The 19,852-nt window shown below is 37.3% G+C and overlaps 1 protein-coding gene across 2 annotated transcripts; it reads right to left on the bottom strand.

The window, feature by feature from the left end:
* Positions 1-2,197: 2,197 nt before the first annotated feature.
* LOC126971816 (calcineurin subunit B type 2) lies at positions 2,198-17,255 on the bottom strand. Of its 2 annotated transcripts, XM_050818248.1 has the most exons (6): positions 17,071-17,255; positions 11,031-11,070; positions 10,565-10,600; positions 8,635-8,798; positions 7,864-7,998; positions 2,198-5,136 (listed from the first exon to the last, which is right to left on the bottom strand). In XM_050818248.1, exons 1-6 carry the CDS (start codon positions 17,071-17,073, stop codon positions 4,966-4,968), a joined length of 549 nt encoding a protein of 182 aa, XP_050674205.1. In that variant the 5' UTR covers positions 17,074-17,255; the 3' UTR covers positions 2,198-4,965. The 2 variants fall into 2 exon arrangements, with proteins under 2 accessions (XP_050674205.1, XP_050674206.1); XM_050818249.1 differs by lacking the exon at positions 10,565-10,600.
* Between the last annotated feature and the right edge of the window lie 2,597 nt (positions 17,256-19,852).

Genomic DNA, 19,852 nt, shown 5'->3' with positions numbered 1-19,852 from the left:
TATATATTATGCAGTAAACACTCTATTTTTAAAGGTTTTATTAGGGCGTTTTCATTTACATATATCTCGGTTACAAAATGGTGTAAAAGAAATAAAAATCATCTATTGTTTTATGCAAAAAATCCATCCATCATTTTCAGCATTTGTAAGTGGCATATTGACGGTATCATTAAACAAAATATTTAGGTACGTAGAAATTCAGAATTAATATATATATAATATGATAAAGAAACCCGGACAAGTGTGAGTCAGACTTGTCCACCGAGCTTTCCATTTTAATTTGTAGGTATCTATGAAACGGCCGTATTTTTTATGTCAACTTAGAAATTTAATTTTTTTCAAAGCTTCAAGAGACTGTAGACCCAACACTGTAGAATTTCATCTCGATACCTCCCTGCGTTAAGTTGAGATAAAGGGTTTTAACAAACAGACGGACACGAAAGTGATCCTTTAAGGGTTACGTTTTTTCGTATGGAGATCTGGAACCCTAAAAACATGAAATTATAAGAAAAGCATATCGTGATTATTTTTAAGTAAGCTGACGAAGATCTTTCATTTATTGCTGAACACGACAATTTTATCTTAATTTCTAATTATTTGAAAATTTAATAAGTTCTTTCTTAAAAATGTTAAAAAATTTTATTAAAGATTAAAGAACTAAATAATAAGAACTCGCCCTTATACGGTGTTTTCCAATAGGGACTTGACAATTTTGAATTTAGTTTGTTAAGGCACATTTTTGTAATAAAAATTATTTCAAAATTTTTTTTCTTTGTTTCAGTTTAGCGCGCCGATCCGGAAAGGTAGACGGCAAGACTAGGTCTATTTGTAGATCTATGCCTATGTATCTAAGCCATAATAAGAATGTCATTATCCGTTAACGTCAAATTGACATAAGTTTTGACATCGAAGACGCATCTGATTTCTAATCTGACGCACAAACTGACGCATGTCGCATTGATATTTTTAAATTTTAGTAAATTAAATTATCATTTTACAAATGTAATTATTGAATTGACAAAATAATAAACTGCAATCAATTGGGATTGGATGGCCAAATATTAATAAAATTATTATATATTAAAAAATTACCAAAAATAAAAACCGAATAATGTTAAGACGATTATTGGCAACGAATACATTGCGAGGATTTCACACTACGGCATGTATGAACGAAGTAAGACTCCTTACAAGATTGAGGGTTGTTGATAATTCTGAAATTGGAAAACGAGCGATGGCTGAAGGGAAACCGCCGAAAGTTATCTGTGTATACAATAAACAACGTGAGTTGAAACTTTTACTGCACTTTAATCTTTTATTTTTAGTTGCCTGTATCCAATTAAGTAATAGTTTTCGCTATAGAGGTATTGATAACCCTACTGATTTCAGGTGTTGGATATATTGGCGATAGGGTAATGGTTGCTATAAAAGGAGAAAAGAAGAAAGGTATTCTAGTTGGGCTAAAACAGAAGCAGTCTGTAAGAGTACCCAAATTTGATAGTAATAATGTGGTATTGATAGATGATAGTGGGACACCACTGGGCACCAGAATACATGTTCCAATCCCTACAATACTAAGGACTATTCTAAAACAGAGAACACATGCCAAGGGTGCAGATTATACAAAACTATTAGGAATAGCAACACGATTTGTCTAGTGACTGTCATACTTTTCTAATTAGTGTTAGTTGATACAATAAATAAATATAGTTCTTATGATTTTTCTAGTGTTATTTTTTCAAATTTTTGCTTAATATAAAACATTGGATGAAATTATATACACATGTTCCTATCTTAGATCACAGTATTATGGTGCATATGTTCCCTCTGTTAAACTGTCACCAACAGAAACACAGTCATCAGAATGTTCCTATATATAGTTGCTGTTCTGTGCTTACCAGAGTACATCCCGTACACACCTAACTGATACAAGGGTTTGTAACAATCATTTGTAAATTGATTTTACTTTAATTTTTATTCAATTCTCCCAAATGAAAATGTCTATGTTATATTCCTCCCAATTAGTTTGTAACCATTTTGCTTTACTTTTCATCTTTACTTCTAATTATAATATTACCTGTCCACTTCCATTTTAATTGATCTACTCTTTTCATTATATTGGTAAGCTTATTTATTTCTCAAATATGTATGTTTCTACCAAAGATTTAGGGTGATATACAAAATAATAAACAAACTGTGAAATTCGAAAATTTTATAATCAGTTCCAGTTGTATTGTGAAGAGACAAACATACATGATGACAATACAAGTGAGCAGGTGGTGTATTGAAGTTCTTAACTCACAACATCAGACTACATCTAACATAATATCCATCACTTGTGAGGTGACAACCACTGAATGTACTGTTTATGACTAATTTACCACTACACAATATTTGGTTTTATGAGAAGACAAGATTAGTTTAACTTTTACTGAAGTAAGGTAAACATTAGCTTATATAGTATTATATATAATAGCAAACCTCAAGCCAAACACTACTCATCGGGTTGATGGCACATTCATAAGAAATTTTTGAAGGATGTTATGCTGATGTCCGTACAACTATTGTCAGCTTATTAAACAACCGAGCACAACATTATATCATGAATATATATTACAAGACATACAACATAGACACAACACCACTACACATTGAACAAATGTACTGTATTGCTTTGTTTAGTAACATTCACAGCACAGGACACTCATAGAAGGCACATCGTCTGCTTATTGTGTGAGAGCCCCACTAGGTGGCTCCACTATAACGGATTTGGATACAGACACAAGTACAGTAAGTAACTATTGAATATGATCAATCAATACATAAGTGTACTTTGTAAAAGTTTTTTTTTACTCTTATAAAATGCTTTTTGTAAATACAGTTAATGGCACTTTTAACTATTGCATGCACACTAGGATGTTCGCTGACAACTATAAAAGTTTATTTAAGCAGACAAGTGTGGCATGTGGCACTTTAGCACATGTTGTACCGGCACCTTGGCAGATAATTATGCATCATGTATGTTGTAAGGAAATACAGACAAAATTAAAAAATCATTAAGACCGCACAGTCATTAATTACTTAAGTGACTAGACAATTAATTTAGTGCATCATTTTAACTAGCTCTGCAGGGTGTCAGACCAGAACTGCCTTGGTTACTGCTACTGAGCAACCAGTCAATTATATTACTGTGTGTGACATTATTTAGCAAATATCTAAAACACTGACAAGATACAACTTATAATATTAACTGTGATAAAACTTTTTATTTGTTAAGATTATAACTATTACTATGTTTTTGTAATTTTCAAAGACAAATAAAACTTTATAATAAAATGGAAGTGATTGAAAACTATAAAATACTCATTCTGTACTTAAAACTAATAAAACCAGAAATTCATCTCGAGAGTAAACTGTTTTGTAGTGTCTGCAATATTTTAATTACAGAAATATACAAATGTATGAGAGGGGCAGGAGTGGGCACAGACTGCCCTGGGACAGTGGTGGGGAGGGAAGGACTCACTTGATCTGCGGGAGGGAGTTGAGGACCTGAGGACACAAATATTATAGTTAAAACCTGTAAAATGTTAAGAATAGAAACTGTAAAATGACTATAATTTGTAAATATTAATATTAATAAGTTATGGAAATTATAAATTGTTAAATGTGACATGCAGCAACACACTACCCTCTACTGACACTAGGACTAGGCACTTGGTGCATCCGCAGCCACATTCCATGATAATACACCATAAATCACTGTTTCTAGCGCCCATTAATTTCTTAAATTTTGACTTTCATAAGTGACATAAAATTGAATATACATATTTGAAAGATAATTGCACCTTGATAATATTGGTGATTTAAAGAGGTGGAATCGAGCTGTCTTAGAGCCGGTTCCTGACAGCTTGACAGACAATGCTGGCATGTGATGATGATCTGTCACCACATTACAATCGTAAGATCCCTCACTGAAGTACAACTCTAGTCTGTTACTCAAGCATTACCTTCATCAATAACTACTCTCTCTGTAATTATTAATAATGAAAATGTTATTACTGTTACTATGGTGAAATTTCGAGGAGAGGAATAGAGAGTGTGACAGAGCAACAAACATCAGCCGCGCCCGGCGACCGGCACCATACAAAGTAACATATTTTAAGTTAGTAGAAGGCCCCTTACATATTTTGTACGTTAAATTGTACTGTTTCACTCCAATAAACTACAAAATGATGACTTGATATTCTACCCTCATCACTATATCTACCATAATCTACTGAATGCAGGCCGACACCTTAAAAAATAAATATAAAACACTAAATAACAATACAAATTAATATTACCACAACAAATCATAAAAATGGTTGACTAATATTTAATATAATATTTATCTCTTTGCAAATAACTTGTGTACAGTAACACAGGATCTATAACTTCTTCTTATATTATATTATGTTAAGTAACGCCGTTGCCTCTACTACGGAACCTACACGTTGCCACATACACAAATATCCTTCCGTGAGCGGCAAGTGCCCCCGCGCCGCGGTATGTCATAGATCGGCGCGAATTTGGCGCGCGCGCAGCGGCCGGTGTATTAATAGACTGCTTATAATTAGGATGATATGAGATAATGTATAAGAAAGCTATTGAAACAAGCTTTAAGACCATGCAAAATAAACTATCATATAAACAAAATGAGGGTTCTTGGTCAGGGCGTAGTGTGCCGTACGGCACTTTCGATTATGGTGAATATGAAAGATCTAGTGCCAAAGGGCACTTCCCGATTTTGGTAGGATATTGAGTGTAGTGTTATTTTGAAAACGAGCTCTGTAATGTAACTTGTGAGTGTTAGTGACGGGTGGAACTATAAGTGAGTGGGCGGCTCGCTCGCGGCCAGACTCGGAACATGGTATCAATTGATATAGAAGAGGTAACTGAGCGAGCGAGGCTGGGCGAGCGGGTCGTCTACACGTCCACCACCATCTTCTTGTGGATGTCGGTGTTGCCCACCACGTTGCAGAACTCCTCGAACGAGATCTTGCCGTCCTCGTCCTTGTCGGCGAACAGGATCGTCTTGTCCACTATCTGCTGCAGCTGCGTGTCCTTCAGGTTGTTGCCGACCATCATCTTCAACACCTGCGCCGTAGTCAATCAGACAGTTTATAAAAATAGTAAAATTAAATAGACATTTTATTACCAAGTAATGCCATAATGTACCCAAACGTCAGTCGTGGACGCTTCTCAGGCAGCACCGGACAACATAGATGCGTTCCGATTTTGAAAATAATACATATCGACTAGACTAGTTTAACAGTCATAGAGTGTTTATACAAGTGTCCCAAAATTCAAAGGTAAGCTGGAACCAGGGTGTTGTACCTGTTGATGAACACCCTGGATTTTTTTTTAAATTATTGAATTTGCGTCGTTTTAAATTATTGAAATCACATGTGCGTCTCGATCTTTTAGGAACCCCGTCCCCGTGTCTCGTTATAGTAAATAAAGCGTTATTTGAAGGTATTGCCCATGTTGTATTCTCATGAAAACACCACGCAAGTAAGCTCATATCACAGTTTAGTTGTAGATACCTGGCAGAACATCTACTGTAATCGCTATCTCGCTGGCCAAGCGTGGCGATTATGGTAAAAAAATCCCAGAAAAAACATGACAGAAACTGTAAGGCTCCGGCCCCCGGTCCCCGGCGGACCCGCTCGTCGTGGCCGCAGTAGCAGCCACATAAGCGACAGGGCAGGGGGTGCTAAGAATCCCCAGGTTCGACAACGAAGACCATTGGCCCTGGCAACATATTATACATTTTTTATTGAAAAGAGCGCAAAAAAAGAATGCTGGGAGAGTTTCTTGCGCCGCTTCTTCTCTCTCAGCGCCATTTGTTTCCGAAGCGGTAGAAGAATCTAGTAGTATAAGAAATAACATCAAAAAGAATTCTAAAAGTATCAATTTTGAGAAAATAAATGCCTTTTATGCCTTTTTCTTACACTCTCTGTGGTCCGTCGAGAAGTTTGAGGAATTGGAGGAAGGTTTGAGCAGACTACGATGGGATATAGTGGGGTTATCTGAGGTCCGAAGACAAAGTGAGGACACCTGCTCTAATTCCGGGAGGGCGACCAACTGTCCCAGGGTGGTGTCGGGTTCCTCGTGCTCAAGTCTCTCGTCAGCAACGAAACAGAGGTGAGGAGCGTGTCGAAAAGGGTAGTGTACCTATACGCAGAATTACTGATCGGTATTCGATGAAGGTCAGGTTTACGCTCCAACTTCAACACACTCAGACGACGTAGTGGAGGCCATGTATAAGGACACCTAAACAACCATTCACAATCCTAAGACCCGCAACGCAAAACTGGGCAAACGTAACAGCGATGAGTTGAGAGTGGGGGCAATTTGGTAATGGAAATCGGAACGCCCGAGGCCAGATGCTGGCTGACTTTGGAGAAGGAGGATCTCTATATGTTGAACTCCTTCTTCTTGAAGCTAGAACAACGCAAATGGTCTTGGATCAGCTCGATGGTGCCACCAAAAATGAGATTGACTTTATTATGTTGACCAAACGACATATTATATTCAATGATGTGTCTGTGATCAACTCAGTGAAAACTTGGGAGTTATCACCGCATTGTAAGAAGCACATTGAATATCAATCCAAAACTGGAGCGGCTCGTAAAGTCTACGCTCCGTCCTGCACCCATCCAGAACTAAAACGCGGAAACTTTCAACTCGAATTGTAAAACCGCTTCGAATGCTTCGGTGACTGCGTTGACATGGTCGAGTATATTAATAGGTTCGTGGCAGCTGTTTAAACGGCAGGGTCTAAGTTCTCTAAGGCCACCCGTTAAAAAATTACCGGGAAAATGTCAAACTCTCTCCCAGAAATTGATTGAAGTAAGACGCCAAATGGCCCTTCAGTTCCAGGACGGTGCATACCAGTAGAGGCAGCAAAATAGACAGATCTCCAAGTCGTTGACTCGCGATATACGCCGCCATAACACAGATTGTGTGAAGGCGGCCATATAACGCAACCAAGACTCCAAAGTATTATTATTCGACGACATCCAGCCTCCCGAACAAACCGAATTCTGAAAAGGCTTTAGCGCCATAGACCTCATACATATACTGCGGCAGGTTATAGAGAAGACGGAGGAGTATGTTATACTCCACCATGCATGGCGTTCGTGGACTATGAAAAAAAACTTTGGTTCGATTGAGATCTGGACGGCGCGAAATCCGCCATGATTCCGATAATGATATCGTGTAGTAATCATGGCGGAGACCATGGAAGAATTAAGACATATGCGCTATGGCCTCAATACAGCCTCCCAGGAGTGGAACCAAAATCAACATGGACAAGACGAATATCATTTCTAATGCCCACCTACTCCCGTAAAATTTCGGGAAAGAGGTCAATCCAACTTGGATGGGCAGCGTTCGGGAAGCTCCGTAAAATCTCTCGTCCAAAATAAAATGAGGAGATCCGTAGGAGAACCAAAGTCACCGTCATAGCCCAGATGGTTGCGAAACAGAAGTGGCAATGGGCAGGGCACATAACTCAACCGACAGATGGCCGCTGGGGCAGTAAGACCTCGAATGGCGACCACATACCGGAAGACGAAGTGTTGGTAGGCCCCCCACAAGATGGACCGACGATCTGGTATAGATCGCCGGTATAGGTTGGATGAGGACAGCGCAGAATCGATCGTCATGGCGATCTTTGGTGGAAGCCTTTGTCCAGCAGTGGACGTCTTCCGGCTGAAACGATGATGATGATGATAAATCAATAACATATAGGCGGCAAGTAACGCCACAGAGAGACCGTAATACTCGTCGGTTGTTGTAAATCATTATTGCTATTACCTGGAACAGCTCTCCGTTGGATATGAAACCGTCGTTGTCCATGTCGTAGATTCGGAACGCGAACCGCAGCTTGGATAGCTTGTCGCCCTTCACGCTGAACTGAGACACGCCCTGGATGAACTCCTTAAAGTCCACCTGTAACGGTCACCTGTCATATATAATACCTATCTGGTGCAGCTTCGTCTTCTTCTCTGAATTACAAGTGGTTCACTCAATACCAACCAGGGAAAGGACGAGGTTCTCGACACGGGGACCATGTCCAGGTTAATAATAATACTTGGTTATATTATGCTTTTCGGAGAAAGAAAAACAATAGAAAGTCATTTTATATCAATAATTATAATAACATTTACCAAATATTTATAAAATCAAACATTTCGACTAGCTTGTATGCAGCTAGCTAATTTAAAAAGAAATAAATCATAAAATCTCTAGAGCTACAATTCAGTACATTGATCCATATTCAATAAACACAAACTGTAAATAAATACAGAGGACATTGCCGAGCCCGAGTGGCGCCCCTTCACAATAATGACCCACGGACTGGCCATCACTTCCCTCGTCTTATTTTAGCGAAGGGAACGACCCGCCTGGCAACACGGCCACAACTTTAAACTCTATTGGTCGAACGACACACTAAGTGTCATAAAGAGCAAACTCGCACAAACAATATACAGGCGATATTTCAGGCATAGTGGCACTGTACTATTGAATGACGGTATATCATGATTTCACCATTACATGCTATCACATATAAGTTGTCTGACTCACCTCACCGTTGCCGTCCGCGTCGAAGATGTCGATGACGCGTTGCACCAGCGGGTTCTGCTGTAGCTCGGGCAGCGACATGAACTCGTCGATGGAGAGCGCGCCCGAGTTGTCCAGGTCCAGCTTGCGGAACCGCTTCCCCAGCCGCCGGATCTCGTCCGCGTCGACTGTCACACACGAAACACATGACACATGGAATACAATACTGATGAATCAGACAAATGTATTCAATTAGGCGTTAATTAGCGAGTGGCTCCAGAGTGCGGCGATTTCACTACTGCTGGGGATGCCTCGAGTAGAGGTGAAATACTTGTCGAAATGGTTTTAGCAGGGTTCCGTATAAGCAAATAACCCGGTCGTTCAGCCGAGTGATTAGGGGGTGCCGATTCATCGGTGGAGGACGCGTTTAACATCTAACTGATAACATTTAAATATTGCTGAACCAGTCCGGTGTGGCTGGCAGTGCTCAGAGTTGTATATCGAGGGCAGATATCAGAACTCGTGAGGAGATCTATACTCGATAAGTTACAGCCGAGGACGGGAGATGAATATCACTACACACCAACATATTATATTTAACAAATCTGTCTGGGAAGTGCGAATAACTGATGAATTTACCAATTGTAGGTTTTGGAGATTTACATTCAAGTAAAGCAGATTTTATAATCAAGTAAATCTGAGTACTTTCCTCAGAGTAACATCAAATATTAAACTTAAAAATTAAGCTATTTAAATAGAATGTACTAGTATGTATAAGTAAAATTGACAACAAGGCATAAGATGAAATAATTTCAAATATATAAGATTTATTTTCAAAATATAATACAGAGACCACGCCTCGCCACGCCCATGTTTCATTTCAATATATTTATGTTATTAATTCAAAAATAAAATTCGTGATATTGTTACTATGAGAGCCCAACTGTGCTTAAAAGTCTTGTCCGAAAATAGACGGCCGCCTCTCTGTGGGGAGATAGAGGTACCGGCCGGGCCAGTCGAGTTACAGGTACCGGGGACCAGGTACCGGGTACACACACAATCTACTAGTATCACACACAAGCCTCTACCGCGCAGACGGATCGTGCACAAAGCCAACTAGTCCTACGCAGTACGCTACGACAGATCAACCCGCTAGATCGCCATGTTTCTATGAGGTGACATGAGGTGGGGAGAGGGACATCGCTACACCTCCCGACGCGGATGAATCAAAGCCAATGCATATTACTGCTATTGTGTATTATTGTACAACATACAACATAAACCGATTACAGAAACTACATCGTCTCATCTCTCATACCGTCGTCACGCGGCAACAATCTGTTTAACCGAATTAACATTTAATGAACGAGACAATTTCAACAAGTTCAGGCAGCACGGAACGCGAGAGGTTGTGAGTTCGAGTCCCGCATCGTTCATAAAATTTTGTTTTCAAATTTTATTTATGTATTTAACCTAGAAATGAGGATTATGACTGTAAAAACATAACAAATTGTTTAAAATATTAAAACTTGTGTTTCAGGGCCCATTGTGTAAATGAGCCACTGAGTGGAACGGCGCGGGCTCCGCGGTGATCTTGGTGTGTTCGCATAGCTCCATAACTTTTATAAAATTATTGAAACTGTCTCTTCATAATATGTACTTACACACAATAGATATCATGTCGTCATTTTTACAAACTATAAACAACCACTATTGCATCAGCTCATGCTTGAAACACCAAATAAAATTCACATAAATCCAAATTATTTGTTGAAATTTTTTTTAGACAAATTTTCTAAAAACCTAGACATCACCATTGTATTGAATAAGACAATCATAATTGTCATTGTAAATAGCAGCACACGTGAGTCTAGCGATATATTGAATGTATGCGCATTGTGGTACGAGTATGAGGCGAGAGCGTGACGTGTGTAAGTGACGCGGTGACACTCACAGTTCTCCACTTTAAAATCAATGCAGTTAACACGAGCTGAAACAAACCCACCATTACCTCACACAGATCTTGCTAACTTACTAACTAAACCAGGTTATAATAGACATGTGGCAGAACTGTATTGCAACAGTCCACTAACAGGTTGGTACTCGACAGTCGGACATAAAACACTGTAAACTTGCAATGGGCTGAGAGAGGTGCCATGGGGCTACTCGTTATGTAGCATTTGCAATATCATTTTGACATTATGTATGTCTGTTACAATGTAGTTCCGCAAACACAATAGACCCGCTCGGTAGGTAGCACTACTGACATGTAATATCGTGCCCGCCTCTCCCAAGAGTCTCTCAAATGAAACAAAATCTTTAAATCAATAAGAGAGCAGAAAGATAAATTAAACAAGTGGTTAGTATAATGAGATAGTTAATACAGAAGGTAATAATATTATAAAGCCACTCATACTCACAGTTTGAACACAGTTCCATCGGAATTGAATTATCATTTCCCTGAAAGACAAACACACGTATCATAGTAATGGTTCTATACTTAGTACAGCTCATCAAATACATTATTACTTAGTCTTGCCATAAATACTGAAACAGAAAATTTTCTATTGCCAATAACATTTACACTTACAGTGTGATAGTTTAATACATAAATATAGAACAATTTAAAATATAAATAGCTTATTCGAAGTGGTCTCCATTGGCTTTATCACTGTATAGTCCATTAAACGTTGAGGCCAGATATCAATAGAAACACGCAGTCTTTCCATGGGAAAATTCTTCACTGCCAATCATACGGATTGTTTTAGGGACTCCAAGTTATCATGGTGTTTAGAGCAAGCCGTACACTCATCATAATCCAGCGGATTAAGATCGGGACTAGACGACGGCCAGTCTTCAGCTCTGAAGAAGTCCGAAACGTTCGTTTCCAACCAAGACTGCGTAGCTTTATAATCCGGCGCCGAGTCTTGCTGGAAGGACCATTCTTGGTTATTGAACATGGTGTTGTTAAGGGGCTTCACTACCTTCTCAAGAATGGTACCTTGATACACTTGTACCGATTTTTTTATACCTTTTTCACAAAAGTTTGGCTCAGTCATTCCTTCATAGCTAATACCCCAAACCATCACTGAAGTCGGATAGTGCCCACGTTGTACTCTGTCGACAAATTGGGAAGCTTCCTCAAAGATTTGAGCATAAATACGGTCATTGTGTTTGTTAAAATGTTGCTCAATTGTAAAAAAAAATCTCATCCGTAAACAAATTTTTTCTATGGCCTCCCTTTGCGTACCGCTTCAGTAGATGTTTCGATTTTACCACCCTATTCCTTCTTAAATTATCAGTTAAGAAATGACCAGTACGTCTATTATTTTTGACTGATTAGTTTTGACTACTTTTTTCGACCACTACCTACGTGGACGTCCAGATCTTTTTCTATCAAAAACAGGGGAGGTCTCATTGTACCTATTAATAGCCCGGTACACAAACATTTTACTAATACCAAGCGTATGGAGTTTTAAAAATTGCAATTGGCTAGCTAGTAGGTATGACTACTTCGTGTAATGCAATCACTAGCGATTCGGTTCTCTTTATCCCCCCACTCCATTTTAATATCGCAAAATATTGTACAATGTATTGGCGGCAAAATGAGAAAACTCAATGACCAATCACATAAAAATGACAGATTCCAAATTCAAATGTAATATGTTGTTTATTTTTCAATGAAAATGTATAACTCAGTATTTATCGCCAGACTAAGTATGTAGCGGTTATACTGTGAAAACCAATTACAAACCGAATCCATATTCTGAGTACAAAGTAAGTAAGACAAAGTTCAGGTATATTTGTCGAATATTTTCAATTTCTGTCTTCTGTGCAAGCAGAAGAAACGGCCCCACACAACATCTTGGAGTGCAGAAGTATGGCCACATACCGGGCGAAACACCTGGGGTCACCGAGGAGACGTCGAATGTCAGAGAATAGCCCGTGGATACCTGTACATCCTAACCCTTCCCTCACAATACATTACATACTTCAACAACACTTCTCTTAGTCTTGCCTAGTAACGGAATACTGGGCCACGAAATCACGAGCGATTGCCAATTCCGCGGGCATCTGGAAGCAAAGCCAAATTGGCTTCGAAGAAGCTAGACGTCGGTAATAGAGCACGGTAATACTTCAAGCCGGGGACCCAGTGCTCTGTTAACGGCTAGATCACTTGGCGTTGTGTAGAGACATTGCGTCATTGTGTCTCTTCTACCGCATTTATCACGGGAGTGTTCCGAAGAGCTGTTTGACCTGACCCCTGCCGCCGAATTCAACCTTCGCACGACACGCCAGAAATTAGCATATCATCCCCATCATCTGGATGTGAGGCGGTCCTCTACGGTGCGATTTTCAAGAAACTTTATTCCACGTACAACCAAGCTGTCGAACGAGCTTCCTTGTGCGGTGTTTCCAGGACCATACGACAGGTTTGGGCATCTGTCTTTACTTGACAGATGCCCAAACCTCCGCAGGGTTCTATTCTCGGCACTTTCTTCTTTTTTATATACAATGTGTCCCGACATGCAGTAATAAAACTTTTGCAGTAGTAACTATAAACTTTTTCATCGACATAAATACCCCATCATAGGGGGTCAATTCCAAAAGCCTACCAGCCTGCAGCTACTTTTATTTTTATCTTAGCAAAATTCGCCTTCACCAAATTAACGATCTGTTAGCCGAGTGGTTAGCGATCCTACCTACTAAGCTAGAGGTCCTGGGTTCGAATCCCGGTAGGTGGTAACATAATATTGTAAAAGTTCTCTTAGTTTGTTGTAATTTTGAACGGTTTTCATAATAGTGTATTTTATTACTTCAACAGAATACACATTTATACATTTACAAGTATAAACTTAACATAATAATGTTATATTTATCAGTACTATAAGAGAAATGCACAGCATTGACTAATAATAATTTAAAGTGTTCTTTATCTAAGTACAAATTAAAGTTAATATTCGCGACAGTTAACTTATATTCATATTCATTATCTTCATTCATCTTCCCTCACTTTCCCGCAAGCGCACTATTACATATATCGACATCATTCGCATTTGACTGAAGGTATTCATAGCCGGAAGAACCGCTACTAATTAGTCTTCTTTCGGTCGCCGCTGTATACGCAAGTGCTCTCGTCACCAATCGCACGGCACGGCAAACCAACGCATCCTCGTGGATGGGGATCCATCGTTGGTTGGGGAACTGCGTGGATTAACTCGCCGCATTACCGCATTTACTAGTGATAGTATGAGATTATAGTAGTAATGATTCCACTTATATATAGATACCTATAGTGTCGTGGGAAGGAAACGCACAGTTCCCGGACAACAGACGATTGCAGCTACATCTGCGTACGAGCATACCATCTGCAATCCCTGTGATATTCTAGGTTAGTGCGATTGCTCCTTTCATCAATCCTCCTTATTCATGCATTAAAAATCATTCCACAACATACAGTCCACAAATCTTTGCATCCGCATCTGGTGATCATAGAACCAGATCCACCATTTAGTTTTGGTCCTTCGAGCCATTCCATTAGTTTTGATCGAATGCGTAAGTATTATGCGGTAGCGTTAGGTATTAGCGAAACAATGCTTCGGTGACCGGTCACGTAGGCAAACACAAAAAGGGGAAATTACAAATTATGTAAAATAGAATGCGAATGCGATGTGATTTCGATTTATTTAAAGGTAACTACAATATACGGTCCTTGTTTGACACTACACTCCTTTCGTGATAATTGATAAATGCTACTTGATTTTATTGATATTAAATTAACACTCGACTGATTAAAATTATTATATTATAATTATTTTTTTATATTGATCAATGATTTTATGGTTAATGATGGCGTGAGCACGCACAATCGCCTTGTTGCTTTCGTGCGAACTAATTAATAAAATCATAAGTACTCGTAAACCGCTGGCAAGTACAATACTATGTGGAGCTGCTGCTATTATGATGACGCCGACAATGATGTATGTTACTGTATAATGATGAATGTTGACTCCATTGTACAATGCCACAATCTTTTGCATCTCTTCTATCCTTTAATCTGAATCAGCTGTTTTCCATGTAAGCTGATATAATCTTTAGGCCCTCTTTCACCACATTCAAGTAAACTATCAAGTAAGCTAATCACTGAGTAAAATCAATAGTAATATAACATGCGAATTTCACGACCTTAAAGTAACACTAATCTTAAGATTAACTGTCCCGTAACTAACTTCCCACATCTTCTGCCAATTAGCACGGATACTTGACAGTTGCATGATATTATGTGCCTACTATTATTATCATTTGTTGTTTTGTGCATCTTTTCAGAGGTAGCATAACAATAAATTATTAGATATGGATTTATTCGATTTGATTGATCATCAATTGGACGAGTTAAGATTATTATTACATGGAACAAATACCAAGTATGCGTATATTTAAATTCCAAGATAACACCATATTTCTATTTAATAATACCAAAATATCCCTCTCATGTAATGTATGCACTTCTCTCTCTTTTAATTTCATCCATAATAATGATATTCACACAAGTAACCACCAAATGACAAAAACTGTATTAAACTATTTCCAGAAACAAACATCTGGAGCTAAACAGTGAAATGAACGCTCAACATTTAACAGAATCATAAATGACAATCTGCAATGACGTTTGACAAGTGATATTTGACGTGAAATTGAACGAATATGACGTGTTATAGATTTATTACTCACTTAACCAATCAGTAGTTACTCAAGACATAATTTTCGCTTGTGAAATTGGCAAAAGATACTCATAACATGTAGCTTCCAATTAACATTAATTGAGAAGTTACTAATCACAACTTTACTTGGACACGGTGAATGAGGTTCTTAGAGTTATTAGAGTTGCTAGTGGGTGCTATAGGTATCAATACGTTTATGAGATGAATGATCAGAGAAGGTTTAGATACCTGAGGATTTGCAGATAACTCGCCTCTTGCTTGTAAGTGTCCGTAGTCCGTAAAACCTTGAACTTTATAATACAACATTGAATTGTTGTCAATAGTCTGGCATATAATAACTGCAGCAGTGAAATCCGATCTTCACACAGTAGCTTCACTTAGCATTTGTCGGCAACATAAATAAAAATAGGTATTTATTTGGTTCAAATAGTACCACTTGATGTTGCAAGTTTCTTGATTTGTGTTACACTTGCTACTGACTAGATTATTTTCACATAAACTTTCTTCATCCTTGCTATGATAAATTGGTTTGGCACAATATAGTGTCCGAATCTTGCTGCAGACATGATTTTAGATCACCTTCTGTCATAGTCAATAAAGCTTATTTGTTTAAGTTGATAGCTAGATAACTTGATGTGGGTTTGATATAAATTGATCACTAATCTCTGACACAAGACTCATGCTAGAGTTTGGCGAGTGGCGAGCTTCATGTTGAATTGTTTGAAGACAAATATTTGGATAGTAAAATAACCATAACTCAGTCATCCGGCAAAGAACAAAAGTCAAGGTTGACCAGCAAAAATGGAGATGGTCAGGTCATTTGCTGTACAGCAACGGGTCAGTCAGACAGAGAAATGGTCCAAGCAGATTACTCTACTACTACAACTAAATAATATCACATTTTATTTTATTGTAACCATATTTTTGAGAGAATAAAGAAGCCCGCTGAATTTCTTGATCCCATTTTTCACAGGTCAGAGGCATACTTTTTCAAATGGGACATAGTTTTGACTTACAATAAGTGATATCAAATCCAATTTTAAAAAAAAAATGAATTTGAAGTTATGTGAATTACAGCTTTTGTGAAATATTCTAATTTGATGTTTTATGACAAAACATGAAATCACTGATTAAACATTATGATTCGTCATCTGACTCTTTCATTCTTAAGAATAACACTAAAAGCTATTTGCAATATTGCTTTTCCTGTTCACTGACAAAGTAAAAAATAAACAATGTAATAGATAGGCTATCCATTGTAGACTTTCCAGATGAAACATTTTAAAAATGAAGAGGATTAATACAGTAGTGAGTGAGTCACAACTGACAAAAAACAGCTAACTGGTTTTCACAGTATAAAATTGCAAACACAGCAATAATTATTATACAGTTACATCTACACTGCTATTAACATTATCAACACTATATATATAATGAATGAACATTAAATCATGCTTAGTAATGAATTAAATTTTACATACTAAGGTGTTATAATTTTAGTTGCTGAAATTTTAGCCTTATGACTTTTACTATTATTAAAGTTACAAAGCTTCACATAGCTACAATTTCAACTACTAATGGTACCACATGAGTATTAATATTGAAATATAATGTTTATAATAAAAGTAATCATATTTTATGATTTAATTTTTAAATAATATGCATTTAATAATGATGAAGAGATGCTTGACTTAACTCTCGATAACTCATTAGATCAAAATAAAAAAAAAACACTTACCATTTTAATGATATAAGGTAGTTTTCGATAACGTAATGAATGTCACGAGTAAAAGTGATGTGGAAAAGGTTTGAAAGGCCAAAAATACTTTGCTGAAAGATTCAGAATTTATTGAATCAAATTTCAAAAAAATTCAATATTGATTGCAAAATTGTGAATAGGTCTTTGGAATAGCTCTAGTCTATCATACCATTTGTACTTTGACAATGACATATTTTGAGAAATGTTTTTTTTTTTTGAAATATGACAGGGTAACCAAGACTTTTGAGTTAAATTTGTGAAATGTGATGAGTGTGAAATGAGACAAAATGTTCGCCTAAGTTCGGCATGCGTTCGGCCCTCGCGCAGCGTTCTCCCCGTGCGTATTATTTTACGTGTAGTACTTGGAGCAATTATCAAGCCTAGACTAAAGACTAACCGTGGCACACTGACCCGGGCGGAATGGTGTAGTTCGGCGCGATTTTGGCGCTCGCGCAGCGTTCTGTCAACGCGTATTATTTATTATCCAAGTCAAGTCAAGTCAGTCCGTCTAATAAAATAAAATCTTAAAAGATTATTCGATTGGATCTAAGGTTTTCAAATTAGACAGTCGGCTTGTAAGAATATATCTAATATATAAAATGCTGAATCGATTTGTATGAAATTTTGAGTGCCCATCGGGCAGGTCTGAGAATCTACCAACATATATTTTTTATAGCCTATTTTTTTTTACTTCTTATAACCTTAATAACACCACTACACAGACTATCACATATATATATATTCGAAATGACTTTTGATTATACGAATGCAACGAATAAAAAAATTACCATTTAGTCCGATAAACGTTAATATACTCGAAAATACAGCAACAGAGGTGTAGTGGAAAATAAGTTTTATGGCGGTGACAGATTTGCAGATGCCTGTCAATTAATGAGTCATTAAATTAAATAGTCAATGTTACAATACGGCAACTACAATCTAAGAACAGCTTAGCCTAGACCTATCGATAATTATCACAATTTATTCCCATTTAAATATCATCAACTATATAAAAATTTGAGCCACTCGATACTATTAGTACATGACCGCGTCACTTGAACACAATAAAACCCTGCGTTCAATCAAAAATATAACTTAAGTACTAGTACTGAAAGAGAAAACTCGTAAAACCGCGGTAGTTGAACAAGCTTTTCTTTGATTATATAGGACACACCACTTAGTGCAAAAACCACAATGGTATTGCTGGTGTTTGAAATAATCTTGAAGAAAGAATATTTTCTACTATCTATACTCAAATATTTCCTTCAATATCCTCTAAATGTAGATTCGTCTTATTGATATTGACACCATTGAATTCAAAGCCTTATTGCACTTTAGATAAACGAGTAGAAATAGATTGCTTATAATTAGGTTAATTTGAAAGAATGTATAAGAAAGATATTGTATCAAGCTATAAGACCGCGCATAAATTATTCATATTGTGATTTTATTTTACACAGGCCTTTCTTTCGGCAAACGAAAAATTTATTAGATATAAAAATAAATGAGTATTTTCAATGATAATTTCTAACTTTGTTTATAAGTTTTATTTTTTTTTATAAGCTTTATATGCTCTTTCTAAATCAAAAACAAAATACATGCCTTAGTAATACTTTGAAATGTTCATGCATAAACATACCCACGGAATTGACGATCAACAGAAATATCACGTCTTAGAAACACCATTTTATGAATAGATCTTAAATATCTTGACTTTTATATATATACGGTAAGAAACTAAATCTAGATTGTTTCAAATCATTTCAGGCCAAAATGTAGACTTTCAATTTTGAGCGAATATGAACGCGCTGTAGAATTGGGTCACTAGGTCAATGAACTTGAATCTTTAGACATCAAATAGCGACGTTGCCTTCGAGCGCGCTTCAAGCACATGAATAATTAACATGTGCTTCAAGATCAAAGTCACTGGTCGTTCGTCGGACAGATTAAAAGCGACGCTGCCTTGAGTTTCCTCCTCGCTTCTCGCGGTGACTTCAAATGCGGTGGAAGGTCTTAGCTCATGTGGCCCTAGAGAAAGAATGCGAACGAGCATAGGTTAAAGTACTATCTATCGATAAATAGCTTCTTTTAACAGCTATTTAACATCAAATACTTAGCGCATAGTGTTTTTAGTAATATCGGTAAATCCTTCTAATCATTACGCACCAAGTATTTAAAAGTTTTTAGTGTTAGTAGTTAACAGGTAATAAATAGAAACAAAGGAGAAATAAACACTTACGTTTTTTAATGTCTTTCGTGTTATATAATACAAAGCAATCTAATTTTTAAGAACCTACCAACTCACCCGTTTGCTGCTCAGGATTTTTTTAATGGACAAATGGGCGTATGGGTCACCTGATATATACTTTGATTTAAACTAGGATACCGTCGTACCGCTACGCCATATTTGAGCGAAATGAGATAAGTCTGTGTAGATCATGAACATTCGAAAATGATCAAAGGATAGCAGTGTTATAATTAAGACTTATTACGATTTGATCAATCGGCTCAATTTTTAAATAAATAAATAGCGCGTGCTAATTTAGAATAATTTGTAAATCATTTTTGTTTTTAATTATAATAATTGAATCAAGTCGAAATTCAAAATTCTGTCCCAACAATAAACTAGAAAATTTCGAAAGCTTTCTATGAGTTCCAAAATTTTTAAAATTGGTCCAGAAATGGCCGAGAAACAATTTAACACAGAAATCAATTGGAGTCACCCGGTGGGAGCTCCGCTTCGCTGAGCTCAATAAAGACT

Source organism: Leptidea sinapis, chromosome 24 (genome assembly GCF_905404315.1).
Source record: "Leptidea sinapis chromosome 24, ilLepSina1.1, whole genome shotgun sequence".
Lineage (NCBI taxonomy): Eukaryota > Metazoa > Arthropoda > Insecta > Lepidoptera > Pieridae > Leptidea > Leptidea sinapis.
The sequence above is the reverse complement of the archived record's forward strand: the minus strand, read 5'-3'. Positions and strand labels throughout refer to the sequence as shown.

Bases quoted from the DNA above. Each gene is read 5' to 3' on its own strand.
- LOC126971816 (XM_050818248.1), bottom strand. The intron at 7,999-8,634 runs GTGAGTCAGACA...TGACCGTTACAG, and splicing joins ACGCGGACGGCAACGGTGAG to GTGGACTTTAAGGAGTTCAT. The intron at 5,137-7,863 runs GTAATAGCAATA...ACTACGGCGCAG, and splicing joins CCAACGGAGAGCTGTTCCAG to GTGTTGAAGATGATGGTCGG.